This window comes from Lissotriton helveticus, chromosome 6 (assembly GCF_964261635.1).
Source record: "Lissotriton helveticus chromosome 6, aLisHel1.1, whole genome shotgun sequence".
NCBI classification, from domain to species: Eukaryota; Metazoa; Chordata; class Amphibia; order Caudata; family Salamandridae; genus Lissotriton; species Lissotriton helveticus.
The window spans coordinates 1,361,052,690-1,361,078,345 of NC_136067.1; the positions used below are offsets into that span (position 1 = coordinate 1,361,052,690).

Sequence of the window (25,656 nt, forward strand, 5' to 3'; positions counted from 1 at the left end):
CCTCCAAAGTGGGAGTGCAGGGTTTGGTTGTGGATTATTGGTGAGAAATCACATTCATTACAGGTGTTTTTAAGGTTTAGGGCATTGTAAGGGTACTGGGTGGTAAGAGTGTTTATGGGGTGGGTAAGGGTACTGGGTGGTAAGGGTATTCACTATAGTATAGGGTGTGTAGGGGTATTGGGTTGTAAGAGTGTTTTTTAGGATTTGGGGCAGGTAAGGGTATTTTTAGGGTGGGTTAAGGCTACTGGGTGGTAATGGTGTTTTTAGGGTTTAGAGGTAGGTAAAGGTACTGGGTGGTAAGGTTGTTTTTAGGGTTTAGGAGTGGGTAAGGGTATTGGGTGATCAGGGTATTTTTAGCGTTTAGGGGTGGGTAAGGGCATTGGGTGGTAAGGTTGTTTTTATGGTTTAGCGGGTGGGTGGGTAAGGGTATTGGGTAGTAGGAGTATTTCTAGGGTTGAGGGTGGGTGGTAAAGGTATCTTTAGGGTTTAGAGGCGGGCAAGGGTATTGGGTGGTAGGAGTATTTTTGGGGGCAGGTAGGGGTATTGGGTGGGAAGAGTTTTTAGGGGTGGGAAATTGTATTTTTAGGGGTCGATAAGGGAATACAAATATATACATATACATATATATATATATATATATATATACACACACACACTTACATTTTTGTTGTAAAGGCATAAGTGGTAAAGGCCTATGCGTGGTAAAGGTACTGCATGATTCCGTGATACATCCCATGTATGCGCTAGAGAGCAAACTGCCATCACAATAAGCTGGTCAGATCATATTTATGGACAGTGTGGTTGAACAAAGCCACTGTAACCACACAAGAAGTATATTCGTTTTTTTATGCAGTTTATTAGAATATTAACAAATTAACAAAAGGGACAAAACTGAGTGGCAGAATCACCCAATGAGGCACACCTACCTCTTCACTTGGCAGAGATACATACACCCTCTTTGTGAATCTCCTATAAAACAAAACAGAAAATATATATATGCAACAGTCAGACAAAACCCACAAATTATCGCAAGCGAAAAGAAGTGTGCATTGTGGCTACTCTTTTGTGCGTCCCATGAAAAAGTACTTACATTTACAGATTAGCGTGAAGGCAGCGTAATAGCAAACTAAGTTTGGGAAGCTTCCAGGTAATTCTGATCTTTGAATACCAATTTCTTTTTAGAAGTTTCTGAACATGAGAATGGATATGGTTGGATAAACCACCATTCCTTGTCCTGCAATTACGATTTTGAACCACATTAGAGCAGTATTTTTAAAGTTACTTGATAATTATGTGATGCATATTATCCATTTTAATAAGGTAATTGCATGCCAAGAATGCTTTTAAGAAGTTAATTTGTGCTATCTTACAGTTAGCAGACTGAAATCACAGAATAATCCATGCTCTGCTGGGTGTTAGATGCGATATAAAATATCAATAAGCAAATTAGCTGATAGTAGATGCCTCATTACTCAGTGATGCCCACTCCTGCTAACTATGCAAGACTTTCTTAGAATATGACAGGTCTCTTTATCAACAAATAAATGCAATATCTGAATGGGGAGACGTCCCTCTTGTTGCATCTGATTGCTAGTGTTTAATAAAATACTACAATTGTCCACCATAGGAAGAAGACTTGATTGTTCAGTGCAAGACTCTGCACTGCAAAGAAAGTGGATGGTTTCCTTTAGGACACAACATACGGCCCATACTGATCAGATTTAAGCAATGAAATCTGACTGTGTAGACAAACCTTCACCCACACAATAATTATGTAAAGAGAATATAGCAGCTCTTATGAGCCCATATTTCTGAGCCGAGTGGTGCAGTTCAGAATAAACAAGTTACTTTACTGGTATACTGTGGTTCTCTAGTACTGATATATGTTATAGATGAATATGCTTGAAGCTTCTCCGTCGTCATGGTGGGAGTCCCACTGTTAATACATTAGCATTAATAATGACACTAAACACAATAGACAATTCACAATGTTTTAATGGATTCAAACTTCAACTGGTCAGAGCAGAGACCCGGAAGCACTAATCCCCTGCAGAGCCACCATACCTCATATTTCTAGAAACAGTGTAAATAAATGAAAAGATGGTGAGCCTTAACAGGGAAGAGGGAGGGTCACATATGAAGCTTTGAAAGTTATAATGGTACAGTTATTGTACCAGCAACCCACAGTGCGGGCCCGCACAGGCAAGCTCATGTCAGATGTAATCAGGGTCAGACGAGGAACTAGGCAAGAATGCCCTTTGTCCCCATTAGTCTTTTCCTTTGCTATACAGCCCCTGGCGGCCCTATTACGAGACAGTGGTGCAGATTGGGGCATCCCCCTGGTAGATGGTTTCCATGCGGTGTCCCTATAAGCGGATGATATGTTGCTGTACATGAAAGACTTGCATGACATACCGCTGACCATATCTGACATATTCCGTCGGTTTGAGGGAGTCTCAGGGCTCAAGGTGAACTTGGCCAAATCGGGTGCTTATTCTTTTGGCGAGGATGTGGGTGCAACTGACATAACCATCAATGGTGCGGCGCTTGCCTGGTACCCGACAACATTTTGAAATCTGGGCATATACATTTACAGATCCCCTGCGGACGTAATGGAAGGCAACCTAGTACGCGCCATCTCCTCCATACGGGCGCAGATACAATTTTGGAAGACTCTGCCCCTGAATGTGATGAGTCGTGTCACCCTGACAAAAATGATAGTATTACCCAGGCTATTGTACTATTTTGCGAATTTGCCAGTATAGGTCTTGTCACGGCTATTTCGGGAACTGGAGGGATTACTCAGGGGTCTAATATGGAATGCGGGACGGTCCAGAATAGCGTTACGCGCCACAGGAACGTGGGGGCTTGGCAGTACCTCATCTAGAATTGTATTACCTAGCTGCGCAGCTGCAGTGGGTTGCACGGTGGCTCAGCAGCAAAATCCTAGCGGATACCGCCACTGCGACGCGTATATAGACATAGACACAAATCTACAGCTTATTCCATCCACTGGCAAAACTTCCCCACCCGACAAAGTTACACATGGAATTTGCTTATTGATGCTACCGTAGAAGCATCCAACTCACTAAAGATACTATCCCTTACGCTCCGATACTGCCACTGGTTGGCACGCCCCGGGGCAGGGATTTTGTAACGGACATAGCGTTGCTGCCCTGGACTGAGGTGGGAATGGAGACACTGGGAGATTTATATATGGACGGTGCCTTGATGTCTTTCAAAACACTGACAATAGATACAGACTTGCCAGTGGGACAGTTTCTCATACGCGCAGCCATCATACGGATGTTGACGCTACACTGGGGGGATCGGACAACCGAGCCACAAACGCACCAGTTGTTGCAATATCTACATGTGATGGGAGAGGGGTCACATGTGATCCACTGGCTAGTGCAGGCCCTACTTACACACGTGTTAAAGCCACTGCAGAGTCTCCGGGTGAGATGGACTGAAGATAGGGGTCAGCTCTGGGCAGATAAAGATTGGGAACGTGTCCTGGCCAGTGCCACGCATATACCACGTAACCCCTGTTTGAAACACATACAAACATACATATTGCACAGAGCGTATCTCTCGCCAGACAAGATTATTAAGTATTTTAATGTTGCCACTTCAGCTTGCCCGAGATGTAATTTACTAGACACTGACCTACTGCACATGTTATGGTCCTGCCCTCTGCTTCTCTCTTATTGGCGCACAATTACAGAAACTCTTAACAATAGCATTAATACCGAAGTGTCACACACATGGGAAATCTGCATCTTGGGGTTTTACAAACACACAAAAGCTAATAAAGTCAGCTCTAGACTCTGTGATTTAGGTTTAATCACTGCAAAACGATTAATAACCAGGAGATGGAAACACAAAGAACCTCTAGAAGTACTCCACTGGTTAAAATCTCTAGAAAACTGGGCACAGGCGGAGAGCACCATTCTTCACAGGGAAGAAACCGCTGGCCTACGTAAGTTCCCCATTGCACAGGGCTGGGACGATATCCTGAAACTTCCAGCACAGGCTAGTGCGACACTGTGTGCACCCTCAGTGCAAAGTGTGGGAGATGATGACTGAAACGTTGCTTGGGCGATGCAGATGGGCCGTGTACACAAGATGCCTTAGGACGCGGCTGTCGGGCAGTGCAGAGACCCCACAATCCTTCAGGATGTTACAAGTACACAACCCTAGACACAGGATACCTTGAGCTCTACACAAACACATATTACTTAGGAACAGCAACCCAATTCTGCAAACACGCGCGTGGCCCTTGGCACTGCCTCCCTCGAAAGACACATAATACGCTAGCTACATACATCTGACTATGTACTTGATATCTCTTTTTCTTTTCTATTCATTTTAAGTTTATTAGTTATGTTGTAAAAATTGGGTAAATGTGGATATCTTACAATTAATGGCATTGATTACTTCCAATCATCCAGGCATTACTGTTCATTGTTATTCAACGATTGTTTTATACATGAACTGTGTGTAATGGTGCAACTAGACATGGTCACTTTTGATTAACCATTGCAGGAAGAAGATATGTATGTCGGACAAGTCCTGCCTCACAACTGGAGGTGACAGCATACATGGGTATTATATACCCGCACTACACTGCTAATGCACGCAGCCTTCTGAGTAAAAGAGACAAACTATGCTGTGTCCATCGAGTGGTAATATCTAAGACGCTATATGTAATGATGCAGCGATATTAATCTTGTATGGAAGTGCACTGTAAACCTATGTTTGATTTGTCTGTACCGAGAAAATATTATAAAAAATGCAATAAAGATATTCAACAACAAAAAATGAAGCTTTGAAAGTTATCAATACTGTAGAACCACATTGCTTGACAAAGCTGCAATAAAGTTAAAAGACAAACATCAAACAATAATGCATATAAATAAACAAAAGTGATACACCTGAGGAAAATAGGTGCCGTAACGCAGCTTGTCCAACTGCAATATCCGCCTTTCTCAGGGAATCCAGGCAACAGTGCTTTGTGTAGGTGTGACCATTAATCCATGTCACTGCCCTACAGATGTCTGGCAATGATACACCTGCAAAGAGGGCTGAAGAAGCCACCACCTTTCGCATAGAGTGAGCCTTCACTTTTGCAGACAATGGTAGTCCTGCATTCTCATGACAAAAGGTGATGGTTGCAGACTCCCAACGAGCAATACTTGCCCATGACAGGGCTTGTCCTTTTCTAGGTGGAGCAAAAGAAATCAGGAGTTGATCAAATTTTCTAACAGTCTTTGTTCTATCGCAAAAGAATTTGAGACGTCGGACGTCTTGAAAATGCAGGGCTCTTTCCGCTGCTCAAGATTGCTTACTGAGGAACATTGGCAATATGATGAGTTCATTGATGTGAAAAGATGTTGGCACTTTCAGGATGAACTTCGGGTTAGTTTGTAAAATGACCATATCATCCCAAAACTGTAGACATGGCTTGTGAATCGTCAAGGCTTATTCTCCCTGACTTTCACTTATTCTCCCTGGGAGGTGAACACCAAAAGAAAAGCTACTTTCCACGAAATACATTTCAAGTCAGCCTTATGAATTGGTCCAAAAGGAGCTCTCATGAGCTGAGATAAGACTGTGTTGAGCTGCCATAAAATAGGCCCTTCATGAACTCCTTAACCAGTCTGTTGGACCATAATGAAAGTTTTCCGGTATGCCTCCTGAATCTGGATAAAGGTGCCAGATAGATTATAATAGATGAGGGAGTCAGTCCTGATTTCACTAGCTGCAGTAGATAAGGGAGTATCTGCTCTGGAGTGGAGAAGAGATGATGCAAATAGTCACACCAGGAGCAAAACCTCTTCCAATCAGCGGAGTGGCATTTAGTTGTGGATTCAGCAAGATGGTGCCGGAGAATCAATCTGCAACCCCCAGTCAGATTTAGTGTCCTGAACTCATTGTCGTGAGGAGCCAGGCTGACAAATTTAGAGATTGTATCTGTGGATGGACAACTTGCCCCTGGTTCATCAAAGAAGATCCTCCGATGGCTGGAATAGAAAATGTGGGTACTCAGACAGGTGAAGAAACTTGGTGAACCAAAACTGCCTTGGCCTCGTTGGGGCTTTCAGAATGAGACAGCAAGGTTCCTGCTTCATCATGGCCGACCTTGAGAATGAGTGGGAATGGAGGGAAAGCATATGCAAACCTCCCCCTCCATGCTAGGTGGAATGCATTTCCCCAAGAACCCGGTTGAGGGTAATTGCTGGTGTACAAGTTGCATTTCTTGCAGTGAAGAGTAGCGAAAAGAACCAATTTTGCAAACCCCCAATGCTGAAAAACCTGCAATAACTGCCACTTATGAAGTTCCCACTCGTGGCACTGTTTGTCTGTCCTGCTTTAGGAGTATGCCCATTCGTTCTGTATACCTGGGACATGTTCTATCCTCAAGATGATGTTGGTCAGTAAACATTCCCAGATCTGTTGCACTTGAGCAGACAAAACATGTGATTGTGTTCCTCCTTGTTTGGTGAGATAAAACATGGTTGTAGGGTTGTCTGTTCTCATCAAGACTGAAGAGTTGCGGAGCCTGGGAAGAAAGACCTGAAGACCTAGGAAAACTACTATCTTCAAATCCAGAAAGGGATATGTGTGACAAAGCCTTCTGAGTGGTCCATTTTACATAAATCTTTTTTTCTTCTTTTTTTTTTCTTCTTCAGGGCATCTTCAACCCCACCCCTGCATCCCGCTAGCCCTCTAGAAATCAATCACATTCATTCACTTTAACGGTCCTCAACCCACCTAACCTTCTTCTGCCCCCCCTTCCCTCTCCATGGATTCCTCTCATTCCTCCTGGGTCCTAGCTATTCGTACTCTCTCTGGCGCCCTCTTCTCCAAACCTATCGGACTACATATATCATGGAACTCACAGGCACGCACACATACAACTTCATCTATCCCCCTGTTCTCTCAAAAAAAAACACCAAACGGTTCAAACACAATTTTATCAAATCACACCCTGAAAACCTCTTTGCTGATCCCTACTTCTCCCCATGCAACGGGCACACAACCATGGACATCACCTTTCACACGAAACGGATAGCCCAATGGAGGAAAGTACTCCTAGCCACATTTACTGTCTCTTCCTCGAGAAAATCATAACATGGTCTAGCTATTTCTATTACCCCTTCCCAACTCTTCCAAGCAACAGCAACCATTACTATCTACAACAATGGTACCATCCTCATATAAGCCTCGGACCTCAACTTAAATCTCCTAGATAACATCTTCCCCATTATTAAAGAACAAGTGGATAATCCCCAAGCTGCCTCCCAATCCACCCCCACTTCCATCACCCAAGTTGCTTCCACTCCTACTCCAATCGCTTCCTCTTCCCCGATTACCCTGACGACCACTCCCACCGATACACCGAGTGGCATTTCACCGAAACATCGCACGCATCTTCCACCTAGCATGGCCGCGACTACACCCGCACCACCCACAGCTACGGAAACCACTCTGGGCACGACCATATCGCCTGACCCCTCCTACACAACCACTGCCCCTGTCATCTCTCCCCCTACCCAGTCTCCCCTTCACAATACCACACCTCAAGCTGACTCCCTCCCGCTCAATCTATCCCCACCCAACACTACCGAAACTACACACACACCACACACACCCCCAACAGCTATTGAACCAACTCCAGGAGCGATCACAGCACCCCCCCCCCCTATACAGCATTGGAACCTAATTCGGGAACCACCATAGCTCCCCATCCCACTAACACAACCCCCCCACCAATCATCGTTCCCTCTATCTCTTCCCCTATTCGCAATAACACACCTAGCAAGGACCCCACCCAGGCCAGCCAGTCCCCCTCAACTCAGTCGCCTGCACTTTACGGGTCACCCCATGACCTTTCAAATAACTGTCCAGCTTTTGAAATCGCACCGCCTCCAACCACACTTCACACACCTGCCCATCACCATCCCTCTACTCAGCCACCCACATTAACAACCAGCCCACACACACACTCAAAAGCGCTTACTAACCCTCTCATCCCTGCACCTGTCCATACACCCTTTCAGCCTACACTTCAGACACACACACCCATGTCACCACCTCCCATCCCAATCATTATCACATTTGATACTAGATTAGATGAGATCATGTCCACATTTCACTCAATCAAAGAGAATCTCCACGTTTTTAAAGCGATGCTATCGAGACAGCCAGGGCTCTCTAGATCCTACAGAACATGTATACCTAGCAAGCCCCCAGCCCACCTACCTAACACCCCCATAAGTAATGTTCCCTTCAGGAAATCAATACCCTATCGTAATCTATCCTCCCGCCCAATGTGTTCCACCAACCCATTTTCGGAGAACGATCCTCGCTCTCTTCTACTCTCCTACGAACCCTCCATCGCGAGTCCTGCAGCTCCCAGACACATCCCCATCCCCTCTATCCTCTCCGACCCCAATAGGCCCTCCACCCATAATAATAGAGGAAAACGATAACAATCATAGTAAAGTTCCAATCATGCAGGACTACACCACTTCACCCCGCCACTCCTCGGCTTAAATGCACACTCCTGAACTGCAGATCGGCCTCTAAGCACGCAACGGACATAGCAGACCTCATTATCTCTACTGACCTGGATCTGATAATTCTTACTGAAACATGGCTTACAGAATCCTCCTCGCCTCTCATTGACAGCCTAGTACCACATAACTATGACATCATCAGGCTGGACAGGAGTGGCAAGACAGGAGGAGGAATTGCATGCATCCACCGGAGCAACATCACCGTAAATAGAGCCATATCCCCCGCACTCCCCTTTTGCGAATACATATGCCTGGACATCAACAGTAATGGCAAACCCGTCTGTACGTTACACAGCATCTATCACCCACCTGGTGACAACCTCATCTTCACAGAACACCTCATGGACATGGTCACTACATACACCAGACGACAGAACACACAAATTTTCCTGGGTGATTTCAACCTCCACTGGAACGACCTCAACGATTCTGTGGTCAACAGTCTCAAAAACTTCCTCAATGCCCTAGACCTCAATCAAATTTGCAACAGCCCTACACACAATAAAGGCGCAACTCTGGACCTAATAATCTCCAGGCGCGATTCCACGCACCTGGAGTCGATCCTCCCCTGCGATTGGTCAGACCATCATATCATCACCTTCTTTATCAATGAAACAGTTAAACTCAACTCGGCTCAATCCACAAAACCCAAAGTTTGGAAAAGAGACTGGAAAAAAATCAACCCAAACACGTTACCCATTTCCAGCCACAATCTACTCTTGCCCCCTGCTGGGCCTTCAACGTACATGATCTCACCAACCATTAACTCAACTCTATGACTTCCATAATTAATGAATTTGCTCCCCTTCAACTAAAGAGTTTCCACGAAAGACTCTAAACCCTGGTTCAATGGTCCACTTAACGATGATAGACGTTGTCTCAGAACTGCTGAACGCAACTGGATATCGGTCCCATCCGCCAAGCTCCTCATGATTCTAAAAGGAAAGAGAAATGCTTACTACCAAAAGATAAGGAACACTAAAGCAGACTTCTTCAGTCACCAACTTGACCAAGCAAGAAATCGACCCAAAAAACTATTCGAATTAATCAAAACCCAATCTAAGGACGCACCTCAACGTCCGCAAGACCTAACTCTTCCACAACCCACATGTGAAGAATTCTCTACCTTCTTCAATCTTAAGACTGAGAACATCAAAAAAGATATCCTCAATGATCTAATCTCTCATTCTTGTCCACACACAAAAACCTCCCCTCTACCCACAAATGCAACACTACAAACACCTTCAAAGTATGTTTTAAAAAACGACGCAGTATGGTCATCCTTTAACACCTATTCTGAAGACGCTATAGGCAAGTTTCTCAATGCCCTTAAGCCTGCCAATCACCTCACCGACCCTCTACCCACAAATGCGGTTAAAGAACTTACCCCATTGCTTCTCCCACTCTGGACCAAAATCATCAACAGTTCACTCCTACAAGGTTGCATCCCTGACTCCCTTAAGGTGGGGCAGGTCTCTCCCATCCTTAAGAAACCCACAGCTGACCCTACGGACCTAAACAACTACCGACCTATCTCCAATATTCCCACGCTGGCCAAACTTCTGGAAAAATGTGTTCAACACCAATTAACAAAACATAGTGATCGCTTCAACCTCCTCAACCAACCCAATCCGGCTTCCGAGCAGATCACAGCACGGAATCAGCCATGACACACATCATTGATAATGCCCTTCAAATACTGGATCAAAACGGATCATGCCTTCTTATCCTACTAGACCTCTCATCAGCCTTCGATACAGTCAAACACAAGAACTTGATAGATCTGTTGAACCGTAGAATGGGCCTATCTGGATCATTGCTTAAATGGTTTACCTCTTTTCTGCAAAACCGGACCCAAAAATTCAAGGTTAACAACACCCTCTCTAAATCCGTTCCAGTTATGCTAGGAGTACAAGGATCCTCGCTTTCATCAACACTTTTTAACTTATTCATGGAACCACTCACCGATCTGCTACAAGCGTCCAACGTGCAATTCCACATGAACGCTGATGATACCCAACTCTACCTTTAGATCAACACTCTTGAAGACATCAATTTGCTTAACACTACCCTTAAGACCACCCAAACATGGTTGGCAGAGAATCACCTCAAAATGAATGCCTCAAAAACAGAATTCCTCCTAATTGCCCCACCTGCCAAAGTCCCCATTATGCATGATTGGATCAAACACCTCATTGCATTCAACGTTCAACCAACTATTGTGGACTCAGCAAAATCATTGGGTATAATACTTGGCTGCAACCTCAATATGCAGAAACACATTAGTAACGCAACGAAAGGAGCAAACTTTCAGATTAACACACTGAGGAAACTGAAACCCTTCCTACCGGCCAATGATTTCAAGATGGCGGTCCAAGCTCTAGTTTTACCTCGGCTGGACTACGGAAGTGTCTCGCTATGCGGTCTCCCCACAGCTACTACGGCTCCCCGAAGAGCCTCTACTCATGCGGCAGCGAGACTCATCACTGGCTCAAAAAGAAGGGCCCACATCTTCCCTGACCTTAAATCTCTAAACTGGCTGCCAGAATTCACCTGAAAATAGCGTGCATATGGCCATACACCACAATGCACCCAGTTATCTCACACAGAAACTTACAATATCTGGCGGGATAAGATCCACAAGAAGTGCAGAAAGCCTCCTATTGAAGCCACAAAGATTCAACAAGAAAAAAACATACAAGCGTTCCTTCTCTGGAATGGCGCCCAGGATATGGAATGCCCATCCCCCGGAAAAAAGGCTGAACCCCTCCACTGCAGCTTTCAAATGGGAAGTAAAAGGCATTCTTATGGCAAAATTTTCTTAAACACAGACCTATGATTCTGCAAGAACATACGTACATGGTATCAAACTAGTCTACCTAATCAATCTATTCGTCGTTACCATGTCTCCTCAGCTCGCTCTCCTCTGGCACCTTATTGCTCTGCTTTTTGTCGTTCTCAATGATGTTATTTTTATTTTGACTTACTTACCTTTACTGTATTACCCATCAGGTCACTTCCTATTGCCTTGCTCTATGTTTGCCCGATGGTTTTATATACTATTCATTGACCTATCCTGTATGTATGTTATTATCCCCATGTACTGTAAAGCGCTCGGATACCCGCAAGGGTCTTGTCTGCGCTCTATAAAACTCTAAAAATAAATAAATAAAGTCATGCAAGTGAGATCCCCAGCCTACTAGGGAAGTGTCCATCGTCTTCACCCTATGAAGCTGGAAGGGAACGAATGAGAGGCCCTGAGAGATACTGTCTGTGTTCATCCACAAAAACATCGCCTATTTCATCTTTAATGTAATCGACATTGTGACATCGAAGATGCCCTGGCACTGGATCCACTGATCGTCTAGTTGCTCCAGCAACAGTCGCATGCGAAGATGACAGTCTGGAATCAACGGGATGCAGGATGACATAATTCCCAACATTGATGTGTACTTCCATACAGAAATGACCCTTCTTGTCGAGAGGATGGCTGTTATTTACTTGAGGCAATGAATTCTTTCTGTAGAGGGGAAAGCCTTGGCAACTTTCTTATACAGAATTGCCACAGAAAAACAGGTGACCTGGGTGGGGCTAGGGACGATGTTTCTCTGTTTAGCTTGAGGCCTAGAGGTTTGAATAGGTTCAGACAGGCCCAAGTCGATTTTCTTGCATAGTGAGAAGTGAGTCCTTTTATTACCCAGTTGCCAGGTACGGAAAAACCTGGTGCCCCGATCTCCTCAGGAAAGTCACCACCGGCGACATGCACTTTGTGAAGACCCTGGGAGCCCATTGTAGCCCAAAAGGAAGGACTTTGAATTGGTAATGGCACCCTGCCATCTTGAACAGCAGAAACATTTGGTGCGTTACAGGGATGGGATATGTTAATGCACTTCTAGTAGGTCCAGGAATGTCAGGTAATCTACGAGCTGCAGAATCTCCTGCAAGGACAACATTCTTAAAGACTGTTTCTTGATGAATTTGTTTAACAGTCTCAGGTCCATTACTTGTCTCCACTTTCCTCACTTGTTTGTGATGAGTAAGAAGTTGGAGTAAAACCCCATGTTGCATTGACACAACAGGACTCCTCTATCGCCCTCTTGGAGAGAAGTGAGCAAATTTCCTGTTTCAGCAGATAAAGATGACGATGCAATGTGTTGCTTGGTGGAAAATTTAGAAGCTTTTGACAAATTCCAGGGTGCGACCATGCTGGATTTCGTCTAACACCCATTTGTCAGAAGAGATGCTCCATCGATTGCAAAATTTGGAGAGGGGATTTCCGAAACGTTGAGGTGGGACTAAGGTGACTGGTGCCTGTGACGTATCATGGTCTCCTAGAATTGCCTGTGACGTTTCCCTAGCCAGAGGACTTCTACGTATTGGCTGCCAAGAGGAGAAGAACACTCTTGTCATCCTGTATGGTTATTAGGAAGGATATGCTGATCTGTTGAGCGTAAGGATGGTGCCTACTTTGCTGGTAAGGTGCTTTCATTAACTTCAACCCCTCTTGCCAGATGCAGTCTACAATGGGAATAGATATTCCAGTTCGTAAGACAAATATTTTAAGCCATAAAGAAAGCATTTGGTTTGCTTAGACATGTGTGGTAAGACGAAACGCTTGGACGCTAGTTCAAGGATCTCAGGAAAGCCAGAGACGAGTCCGCTGGGGGTGGGTTAGGTGACCAAGATAGTGGCACCACATAGTAGTCTGATTCTGTGTGATCCCCTGCTGAGTCAAAGGGGATTTCGCCCTCTTCAGACTGCTAGTAACCATCACTATCAGCAAAGGTACCTGTAACTGCAATGTGCTCTAACACAGGCATTTCCTTTTGCTGTAGTCTTAACAGGGTCTTTGCAAGAGAAAGTCTATAGAACGTCTGGATGCAATGGGATCTGCTGTGTCGGGCACTGGCCTCAGGAAACCATTTGTAGTAGTCGTTTATCATCATGCGTAAATTAATAACCAAAGAGAAAGGGACCATAATAGATGGCCTGTGCCCCTGATGCTGTTCTTCCTCAGGCTCATCATGAGGGTAATGCCGCTGGAAGGTGTCATATTCCTGAGCAGAGTGCTGGCTTCTGTCCAGTTAAGAAAATTCATCTTCGATATATGTAGAAGGACCTTGGTCGGCATCCTCATCCTCAGGTTCCTGGCATATGACATTCAGTTGAGAGAAACTGTATGTGGAGCCAAAGAGACTTTCATCCCCTGATTCCTGCATCTCCAGCAGGTGCACTGGGGTAAAGGTGCAACTTGAGACAAATCTTGTTGCATAGGGGTGGGAATGCACTTTTGTCAGAAATGGAAATAGTATATTTCACTGCCATCAACAGGGTCGTCGACAGTGCTGCCGACTGGATCTTGACGACTTAGCCTCAGATGGAAGCAGTTGAGATGTGGTCGAGGACGTAGACAGAGCTGCCAGCGAAATTTGTGCTGTTGATGATGGTCTTGTCGATGATGTAGTCTTCAAGGTTTTCATCTGTGAAGAAGATGTGGTCATCGTTGTCCTGGTCATCAGTGTCATAGATGCCACCATAGTTACTGGAAGTGAAGGAGCTATCTGAGGCGCCGCGGTCTCCGCCTACAAAGCTGCCGAAGGGATGGTCTTCGCCGAAGGATCAGTCGACTGACAGATTTTCTTTGTTTACTGTTCTCTGAAAGGTGTAACAGGAACCGATGGAGGTGAGGAAGATCTTCTGTGAGAGTGAGAAGGTCTAGCAGGTTCCTTGCTTTTTGAACTCTCAACACTGGCCTCCCATGGTGGATTTAGATCATTATCAGATGAGGAGAAGCCATCATTTTTAAAAAAAAATTTTGTGGAAGAGTGTCCCCTTTCCTCGCAGTCAAACTCCAACTGAGCTTTCTTTTTTTCTGAAGCCAGGGAAGCAGCCTGGCCTCACTGTCTTCGAGAGCATTTGCTGAGAAAGTGCAACAGTATTTGCACTCCTTATGGTTGTGCTGAGGGTAAAGGCAGTACAAACATTCCTTGTGAGGGTTCTCAGAGAAGAGTCTTGATTTTATTACAGCAGTAAATCTGCGCGCCGGACGACTATGCACGATGTTGTCCACCGGATATGTCTTCTGAGTCAACATAAGCCCTCCCATGTCAGTTTCTTCCGCAACTACACATATATATATATATTATCTAGAATGACAAAGGCTGCTGCAGCAGCCGAAACGCGCATCTCTTGGCTTCCCGGGTCGAGAAAGGCCTGATGAAAAAAAGCCTTAAACTTACAGCCTTGTGTGCGTGCTCTCTTCCATCTAGATATGGATAAACTGGAAGAAAAGGGAGAACTAGTTCACAGAGTGAGGAGGATGGGTGGGTCAATAAGGAATCTGTGGCTAGGTCTAGTGTCCACCAGATAAGGAGTTACCAAAGGTAAGTAACTTATTCATTTGATAGACATCTAGCCGCAGATTCCTTACCTTAGAATAGAGATCCAAGCAAAACCATCCTGGAGGAGGGCTGCAAACTGATTCCAAGAGATATCCACGACTAGGCTGTCCGGTCTGCATAAGAAAAAGAGACTACTTTCCAGGAAGGGCGGGGTGGAAGAAAATATATTACCAGAAAATTCGGGGAGAGCCCCGTACAGAACCGAATCCGCAGCTATGCAGAACATGGGAGAAACTGCATAGCAGAAGAAAAAGACAAGTGGGAAGAACACTCCAGATAAACAAAGCAATTCAAAGCCCCCCAAAGGGCAACCGGTAAAAGAAACAGAGGTGGAGGACTGGGGAGTAAGGACTGCAACTAAAACAACTGGGCCAAAGTCCCAGTCATAGAAGTAGGCACAACAGAGGGTTCCAACAGCTGATAAAGCAGCACAATCAATAGCTACAACGATGGCCATAGACCACGTTAGGTAGAGGAAACACTTGAGAGAGGAGGCCCTCTGGGACATGGCATGCGCAGAAATGCGAGAAAAGAAGGTATAAAACACAAATAGATAGGTATGAATATATGTATTAACAAATATATATAGAAGTCGCACTGTACAATAATAAGTTCCCACGAAGGGTACCAACAACGGCCACAACAGCGGCATGGGCCGAAGGCAAGACAACAGCAAACTGGAAACCAGCCACATGGCCCAGTCTAAAGGGAGAGGGTAGGGCGGAAGAAGACACCCCAGAAAACCAAGGGAGCAGCCAGAAACAGCACAACCAACAGAACAGTACGAGTAGGTAGTCGAGAGACAATTGAAAAGAAAACCGCAGGGGAGAAATAACCCCGCTGTAATAAAGAAACAAAGACCATAATAAAGGACTGGAAAAAGGGACCGCGACGGATGGGGCCAACATTTGGGGAGGCCAAAGCAGACAACCGGGCCGCAGCCTAAAAGATATTATATTGGACAACACCTCAGCATCGGGGGGACAATGAAAGGGCAACCTGTGTTGGCGATTGAGAGGTCAGCACCATCGGATCAAACACTGGCATCACAGGTGGGAAACCCAAGGGGCTGTGCACTGGAGCCAAGACGGAGTTGATCATGGATTCGGAGGGCCCGCTGACACAGAGGGAGGACCCGACAATTTGGAGTCAGTCGAGGCCACACCAACCTTCCCCGGGGCCAGAATGCGAGCCGGAGGTTTAGAGCCAAAAATATCATGGAAGTAGAGAAAGTATTCTCTCATCTTGCCCCACGTTTTGGAAAATAAGGAAGGTGCGGCCCAGATTCTCGCTCTGACTTTGGAATCAGAGGAATAGAAGGTGAGTCAGGGGAACAGCGTGTAAGCTATAAAGTTGGGGAAGGCCTCAACGCAAATCGTGTGACTTACCAGGCGAACGCGAGGCCGAATGACTTCAGGAGCTAGCTATCAAGCTGTTCTTGGAGGAAGCAGATGACCGCGACTGGCAATGGACCGTTGACCACTGCATCATTAACAGAGCCATGTGGCACTCCTGCAACGCCAAAGACTGACGCTGAAGAAACACGCTGCACTGTTCGGAGTCAGGGTGCTCTCCTAGACACCACATACAAACAGGGTAGACATCTCCGATCACAGGACCCAGAAAATATCCAGAAAAAAAGCCCACTGTTTCATGGAGAATGACGAGGTAGGTAATGATGGTATCGCTCTCCGGATCCGTGTGGAAGCGCGGAAAGGAATAAACTGGCATCAGGCGAGGGCTTATATGGACTCTGATGACAACATATAAGGTGGACAATGTGCAGAGTTGTCCAGCACCCTCTACCGATGAGCAGAGGTACTCCTGTAGAAAAAGTTCCAGATCCAGTATGGTGCCTGGGGATAATTCTAAGGTAAGGACTCTGCGGCTAGACCTCTATCAGATCAGCCATTTTTTGGATCCCTCACAGACTGCAAAAATAAGATACAATACCACCAAACTGTACCTCAGATGTTGCCTGGAGGTTTGAAAGTCATTTGAAGAATTACGGATCAAAAGTTGACTGATGAAACACAGGGATTGTGCGGAGCTCAGGGTGACTTCCTCACACATGACCTGCGGTAAGAAAGCGGAGGTATATGGTGGCTCTGGAGGGGATGAGTGCCTCAGGGTCTCTGCTTTGACTGGTTGTATTAGATTTGATTTGATTCTTAATGTCAATGTATTAGCACTGCGTATATTGCTGTTACCATGGGACTTCAACCATGACCACGGGGAAGATTCAAGCATGTGAATCTATGAAAGATACAATACTGGAGAAGAACAAGTTACTAACATTTGGCAACACTTTTTCTGGTGGATACACTATCCAACCGCAGATTCCTCGCCTTCAAAATATTCCCCTAGCAGCATATAAGATACAAATGTTTTTATAGTGGAGTACCCGAGTGCAGCCAGATGGTGAAGTGCAGCTCTGAGTTGACTTTGTTCCCCCCAGAAGTGAGAGTGCAGCCACCAGCCTTCTTGTGCACAGACGTACATTTCTAGCATGACTCCTTCTGAACATTGGGATGTTGAGAACAAAGCAACTGGACATAGCAGTTTGCAGATGTCTGATTTGGTAAAAGACAGACCATTACACAGACCTGGTAGGTGGGAGGGCAATGAGGAATATGTGGTTGGATAGTGTATTCAATCATCAGAGAAGGTGCTGTTCCTATCAGAAAACTAGAAGGAAAGGCAGAATGACTGACAAAACATGGAAAGGGACTCCTAAGAACTATTTCTTGTTGTCCTCACACATCCCTGGGGATGTCATGCTTCATAATGTGGCTCTGCTCCTCGTCGGGCCGGCACTGCCCCCCCCCCCCCCGGTTGCTTTGGTAGAGATCTTTTGCTATTTATGCTGTAATAAACGGTGCTAGTATGAGGTTGTCCCAAATATGTGGGGTGATTGTGTATGTGTGAGTGACTAAAGTAAAACTGTCTAGGAGATATCTAACAATTTTTTTACTGTAATGATTCTCCTGGCAGGATTGAAAAACTGTAAAGAGGTTGGGGCTACGGTGGCGCTACTCCTGTACATTGCAATGTACTGGAGTAGCTTCAAGTTTGTGGGCGTAGTGTAATCAGGTAAACATGTTTTGCGCTGTATGGTCTAAAAAAAAAAACCACAGCATTTCTTCAGGACCAAACACGTGAGGTAATGATCCTACCCCACACCTATACCGCAATATAAGGTATTACCCATAAAAGAGAATACCTGGTGCAAAGATAAAAATGATCGTCCAACCCTTCAGATCGAACAATATTGTCCCACAGGTCAGAACAGAGGTTAGCGTGCAGCTGCTATGTGGCTCCTACATGTGGAATGCGAGAGACCTACCCTCTTTTACTCACCTGGATCAATCAGAGCCACAATAAGCACTGATAACTGGTGTGACAAACTAAGGGCCTTGCAAGGGAGTTCCCTACACCATTATTTTGCTTGGGCAAAGCTGAGAGGGTCAGTAAGGAATCTGCTGCTAGATAAAGTCTCTACCAGGTAAGGCATTACTGAAGGCAAGAAACTTGTTCATCGGATAGAGAATTCTAGTTGTAGATCCCTTACCTTAGAATACATACCCAAGCAATACCTCCCAGGAGGTGGGACTGTAAAATAAATTAGATTAGAAAGTCCAGTAGGACTGAACAGATGAAGTTCCCGTCATGACGGACCTGACTGCCCAGGCAGTAGAGCTTGGTGAAAGTGTGTAGCGAGGCCCCTGCTGCTCCCTGGCAGATGTTCGGGACCGGAAAACTGCTCGCTAACACGGTGGTCACACCGTTTGCCCTGGTAAAGTGAGCCCGCAAGACCTAGGGAGGCTGCTCCTTGTCCAGCGCGAGCAGATCAAATGCAGAGGACAATCCATTCACAATTTCTCGAGGCACTGGACCTTTCTAGTCCTCAAAATTGTAATACTGCAAAGTGTTTTTGAGCATGTACTCCTCCTTGTTTGTATATTTTAGCAAACAAGAAGAAATCCCATTCCTTTTTGAGGAAAACTGTTTATTCTTTTTTGTGTGTTCTTTTCATGATCCAACACAATAGGTTACATCATTGCTTTTCAGAATATTTTTTTAGATTTACATTATTAAAAGTGTACCAGCCGACAGGTGTTTCGCCCTCAGTGGTCAGTCGAACTAGGGCTTTCTCACAGCTTCTTGGTTCATTGATAGATCTTGATTATTTCCTTTAAGCACATTTAAAACTGTGGCAATCTTCAAATACAAATAATTTCTGTTGATGATACTTTTCGGTTAGGGCAGTGAAAGTCCCTGGTCAATCCCGCATGTTAACGTCGTGATGGTCTATCAGGCAGTTGGTAAAAGTGTGCAGCGAGGACCCTAAAGCTCCCTGGCAGATGTCCGTAACCGGAAAGCTGCTCGCTACCACAGTGGTCACATCCTTGGCCCTGGTAAAGTGAGCCCACAAGACCTAGGGGGGCTGCTCCCTATCCAATGCAAGATGGTTCTCTTCAGCACTGCCTACCCAGTCTGCTCTGGTTGGGGACGGGAGAGGGATCAGCCACGGACCCAATTGCGGTTTTTTAGCCACCACTGCAGATCTTTCGCGGGACACGCTACCCCCCAATTGTAGGAATATACTCCTGCAAGTCCAAAGCTACCATCCAGTCTCCCAGGTCGGGGGCATGCAGGAATTGGGCGAGCATGAGCATTTTGAATTTCTCTTTCCTCAAGAAGAGGTTGAGAAGGAGCAGATCTAATATAGGACAAAGTCCTTCATCCTCCTTCGGCACCAGAAAGTAGCAGGAATAAAAATCACCACAACCTACTTCTGATGCAGGGTGCACCTTTTCTGTTGCTCTCTTGGCCAAGAGAACCTACCCTTCTGGACGGAGAAAGGAGAGATGGTCCTCTGTCAGTTGATCGTATGTGTGTGGCACGATGATTACAAAGGGGAGGGAGTAGTCCTTTGGGATGATCTTATGGAGAACCCAGCAGTCAGATGTCACAGACTGCCAGTGGGGCAGGTGATAGTGAATACTGCCTACCACTGGATTCCCATGATGGTCAGAGATCAAACTAAAGAGGCTTGGAGGCAGCGGATGCAGGGCGAGTGGTGGACTGACTTGACCGGTGGCTGCCTTTCCCACACTGTCTGTGGCATCTGCACCCTTGGCCATGGCCAAAAAACTGCGAAGGCTGTTGACCGTGGTGACTGGGAGGGTAACAGCATGGTGAGACACCACTTCAAAAACCATGAATAGGGCGGAAAGCTGATTGGGATTGGCGAGGTGCCAAAGACAAGCCCAGGAACCTGGCCGTAGCTCTGCTGTCCTTAAAGCGATGATAAACTTTGCTGCATCTCGCCCGTTAGCAATAGCGTGGGTGAGTATGACTCAAGCCTTCTCGGACACCACAGGCAGCACTTGTACAACAGAGTCCCATATCTATGGGAATAACAGCACAAATGTCATGCGGTGTTCACCGATCGCAGTGCTAGGCTGATGGAAAAAAACATTCTCTTGCCAAAGGTGTCCAGCCTTTTGGATTCCCTATTTGGTGGAGTGGTAGGGAATGTGCCAGGCTTAATCCTGAATGTGGAGGCTTGAACCATGAAGCTCTCCAGGGTGGGGTGTTAGTTGAGGAAACTGGGATTCCCAGGGGAAGGGCAACGGCAGCAGGCAATCTTCCTATGCACAGCAGCCCCTGTACAGGACTTTGACCAGGCCCCAAGTAGGACATCTGTTAGGGCTTCAGTGAATGAGAAAAGGGGAGACTTCCGGCTGAAGCATCTGTCAAGGCGTTCATCTTGACTGCCATTATAGGAACTGAAGGGCCAACACATCAGCTGCCCTTTGCACCACCATCACAAGAGAAGCTCCCTCCTCCATAGCCACGGAGGAGGACCATGCCAGTGTTGGGTGTAGTGTCTAACCTACTGGCCTCTGCCAGCTCCTCATACCAGCTGTCCTGTTCTTCAGGGAACTGGTAACTTTAAGGATCCATAGACCCCTCTCATTAGTCTCCCTCTCCAGGCCTGTCAAGTAAATAAGGCACTGGCTACGCTCCAGGAAGTATGGACCCTGTCGGTGCCAGAGTGTCGGTCGACGCCACTCTGGCTCCATGTTGGAGTTGGGAATAACAATGGGGGTGATCCGTTCTTGGGGCATCAGCACTGGAGTGGGTGTCAAGGAAGGTCTCTATCGTGCAGCCCAGAGGGGATGGGTTGCCCAAAGATGAGGTGCATGGCCTTCCCGGACTGACACCAGAAAGCCCAGATTACATCCACAACTTTGGGTTGCTCGATCTCCATGCACAGAGTTGTAGATTGAGTATGTTTAGGGGAACCATGCCCTGCCCTGATGCTGCGACAGACTATCTTTCGCAAGAGGTAGCCTGATCGGAGGGGTAAATGCACATGTTCAGAAATATTGACTACAACACTTTCTGGGACCAATCTGGGACTACTGGGATGACATAGGTCTGGTCATTCTTGATCTTCAGAAATCTGGCCACAGAGTGCAGAAGCAGGAAGGCATACAGGAGTTCAGCATCCCATCCCAGTTGAAATGCATCTCCTCAAGAGGACCTTCACAGAAACTCCCACATGCAAAAGTTTGGAAACCGCTCTATCTCTGCAGTGGTGAAAAGATGTAGCCAGGGTGCGAAGACCATCATCACTTTTGTGAACTCCTGAGTGGCACTGGTGAGGCTGAAGCAGGGCACAGCAAACTCAAAATGCTCCGGGCCCACCTTGGATTGCAACGAGCGCCTGTGGACCTGCAGGACGGAACATTGAAATAAGTGCCCTCCAGGTTCCAGGCTAGCATCCATCTATTTCTGACAATTTGTCATGGTTTGAACCCTGTAGTTTTAGCTGGCAACATTGTTTCTGTGCACACTGGAATACAATTTGAACAATTTGCCAAATTACGAAAAAGGAAGTGGCGCTATAGATCCGCGTTTGAAAGCGTGGAAAGAACGAAACTAAAGTTGGTGCTTATATGTGACTCTGCTCTGCCACTTCCAAAGAGGAATGAAGTCAATGCGGCACCACACAGTGCCACGTAGAAGCATACAGGAGCACTGCTATCAAGACTTAAGGATTCAGTCTGGTGCCTGGAGAATATTCTAAAGGTGAGAAATCAGTGGTTCGAAGTATTCAGCAGAAAGCAGCAGTTTCTCATACGGCAACTCTTGTTGCTGCCTGAACTCTGATGTATACAACAGTACACAAGTGGGAGCAGACCCAAGCCTCTGCTTTGCCACACTTCCTACTGTTTTACAATCTGAGTACCTTACTCAACCCATTCTTAGCTTCGCCTAGAAACAAAATGGCAAACTAGGTCACATCGCGGAAACTGGGTACAAGCATCCAAGCCAAATGAAAAACGGAACCAACTCTCGTTCTGGACTAAATTCATTCATGACTCTGGACAAGAAAGTTTCAGAATGTCAGTCTCTGCTTATTGTGAGAAAGGTACTCTGCTGACGAAAAGAAAGAAATCCCCACATAAGTCTGTATCTCTTCCTGAGTAGTAAATAAAGGATTATCACGGCAACAATTTGCCCTGTGCTACTACATAAGCACTTAAGAGATAAAAGCAACCTAGTTCATCTTTATGGGAGAACATAGTGCAGGTACTCAGACAAGGAAGGGGCAAACAGAACACTGTAGATCATCATTAAGTAGTTGTGGATCTACCTCAAATAAAGCCAAGGAGGGCGTGGGCACTTGCAGCCTTGGAAAGCTTGCAAACTATACTGATCTTTGGAAATCTTCACTGAAGACAGTCTATCCAATGATTGTAATGGAACAAAATCAAAATCCATGCCTTTCCATAATGGAGGGCTTTGGTAAGGGATGTTTGAGCTGTCATGACCTCCTCTCCCTTCCATAGAAATTGAAGGTGGCTTTTAATGAGGACACAAAATGTATTATGGTGAAACTGGACAGTCATCTCACTTGATATTTACCGTGCTGTGCTAGAGAATGTCTTGGTGCTACATGCAGTCCATTTAGAGATCCTGATAAGCAGAACGGTCCTAGAGGAGCTTAAGGAAGGAGCTTAAGGCAGCAGCAGTTAGGCAACTGTGGAAAAAGAGCCACATGACATGAGAAGTTCAGAAAATATACCACTGCACGGACTGTCAAGCAACTATGGCGACTAGCTATTCTCATCCCATATAAACTTTCAATCATTTTTTGACGCTGTGACCCAATGTTTGATTCTCATGCTTTTGAATGTATGGCCAGGTTTAAAGTTTCAGTGAATAAATATGTGAATAAATATGTATGTATGTGTAGCGGGGTGGGTAGTAATGGGCAGGAGTCGAGTTTTGGTTTTTGCAGGTTTTATTTGATTGAACAAAAAGTCAGTGCACGTCTTCCGTACAAGAACCCTCCTCGGAGATCTGCTTCTCTCTTCTTTGGGTCGTCTGCGAATACCTTCCTCCTTTCGTCGGATGGGGCTCCGTCGAGTCTGTCCCACGTCGGTCTCCATGGTGAAGAGCGCTCCGCCGTGAGGGAAGATACAAGAGAGGACGTATCTATCTCAAGTATTTAGGTAACACTGGGTAATCAGAGAAGGGGGTGCAGGGACACCAACAGTGATTTCTCCGTACTTAGTGAGGAAACGAGGGTGTGTAGGGAGGGTACTTCGGGACGTGAAGGGAAGCCGTTTAAGTTACCGATCCACCCTTCCTCCCAACCCAGCCCGTGATACGTTTACGCACCTCTGAGAGCCACACACCTCCTGGCGTGCGGCTGGGCGGCTCGTATTGCCGTTGGCCTCCTGGCTCCCGCGCCGCCGACGGTTCTCTCCACTCGCCTCCTTCTTCCTCCGTAGATGGTATACCGGGTACGGTCCTCGCTTTGCTCATCTGATTCCTCTCTCTTCAGGCCTCTCCTCTCTTCTCGCTCCACGCCTCTCCTCTCCACTCGACCTCCAGTGAAAAAGCACACCTGAGTGCCTTCACCTGCCGCATTTACGTCGTCTCCTGGCTCCTCCTCCTCACCGGTTCTGGGCCAGTTAAAGGGGCCGCATCCTTCCTCCTCTGCGTCACAACTGTAAAGTTCGTTGGGTCCACTCCAGACCGGCGGGTATGTTGGCTGTAAAGAAAGGAGGGGGGGTCACAAGGTGAATACCCGCCCGGTGAAGCCGGGTTCGTAGAGCGACCCCCAAGCATGTTGTCCTCGTTACAGTATCTATATATGCATGTATGTATATATGGATGGATGTATATTTGCCTGTATGTATATGCGATTTCTACACCGTAAACTTAACCAAAAGGCAGCTGAACACTGCACATGGTCAAAGACAAGCATAAAGTAACTAAATAATAGGAGAGGAAACTAGGTTGCAGACGGTTACATTTGTTGTGGTGTGATTTTTTTCTAAGAGGGGAGTCTTTCCTAGCGTTGGGGCAGTCTATAAGATTCGGTTCATTCATTCATGGATAAAGGATGTTTTTTCTTCTTAGTCTGTAGTTTGATGGTGTGCTGGATGCGGATGTGCAGGGAACTACCAGAGATAGTGAACTCGTCTGCAAGATAAGCAAAGGTACTGGTCATGAGAGCTTTGGAAATAATGTAGGTGGTTTTAATGATGGAATGGACTAGCAAAGGGAGCCAATGGAGTTCAATCCGGCTGGGTGTGAAGCAAATTTCTTCAGGCCCTGCTCGAGATATTTTGAAGTGATGAGGATGCCCCTAAGGGGTGCTAGAGTGGATATGGGAGACATGGAGTACAGCATTACCACAACCCAGATAAAAGTATAAGAGGGTTTTGAAAGCAGTTCTAAAGTTCTTTCTGGAAGAAACAATCTTCCTTTCTTTAGAAGAGAGAGATGGTACCAGGCCGGTGTTCCTTGTGGGCGACAATGGTGTCCAAGGGGAATCCAAGACACTGACCCAGGTTTGTACTATAGCTTGTTCGTTGTCCTTGGCAAATAGAGGCAATTCTGTCTTGGTTGAGTTGAGTTTCAGGTAGGCGCAGGACATCCAGGTCTGGAAGTTTTTGGAGCTGTGTTTATGGGGTTGGATGTCTGAAGAAAAGGAGAATATAAAGTAGAGTTCTGTATCATTGGTATTTTGGTGAATCTTCAAGCCGTTATCTGTGAGTAGGGTAACAATCGGCTCCATGTAAAGGTTGAAAATGACAGCAAACAATACAGAACCCTGGGGAATTCCACAGAGATCTTTTGTGACCTGGAGGTGCCCATGTGAACAAACTAGTAGTGGTTAGAAAGGTAGGAGGAAGACCAGTGAAGGGCACTGCACATGACGCTCATTCGAAACTCCAGGGTGCAAGGATTGACAGTAATGAAAGCAAGTGAGATGCCCTGCAATATCAGGAGGCAGAGTTTGCCTATGATGTGTAAGGTAGCGGTCTCCATGCTGCAGCGGGATCTGAAGTGAGACGGGTAGTCGTGTAGGAGGTGGTTAGCATTGATGTGATCTTGGAGTTAAACATAAACTGTATTTTCAATAATACTGCCAATGAATGGTAGGTGAGTGAAGGGCCGGAGGTTGGTGAGGTCATCAGGGTCTAGTGTAGGTTTCTTTGGGAGAAGGTGGATTTGGCCTGTCTTGAGAGCTTCTGGAACATCTTCAGTGAGCTTTGAAGAAGGAGGATAGTAACATCATATTCAAAAGGGGTGGCTTTAGGAAAATTGAGAATGTCAGCAAGATCTGGAAGAGA

At 46.0% G+C, this 25,656-nt stretch overlaps 1 protein-coding gene across 4 annotated transcripts in view; it reads right to left on the reverse strand.

The window, feature by feature from the left end:
- The window catches only part of SPAST (spastin), a 589,145-nt gene that overhangs the window by 118,768 nt on the left and 444,721 nt on the right, over window positions 1-25,656 (reverse strand). For all 4 annotated transcript variants that reach the window (XM_078649093.1, XM_078649092.1, XM_078649091.1 and 1 more), the window contains one exon: window positions 927-969. In XM_078649093.1, the coding sequence (XP_078505219.1) occupies window positions 927-969 (43 nt within the window). The remainder of the gene's footprint in view (window positions 1-926; window positions 970-25,656) is intronic.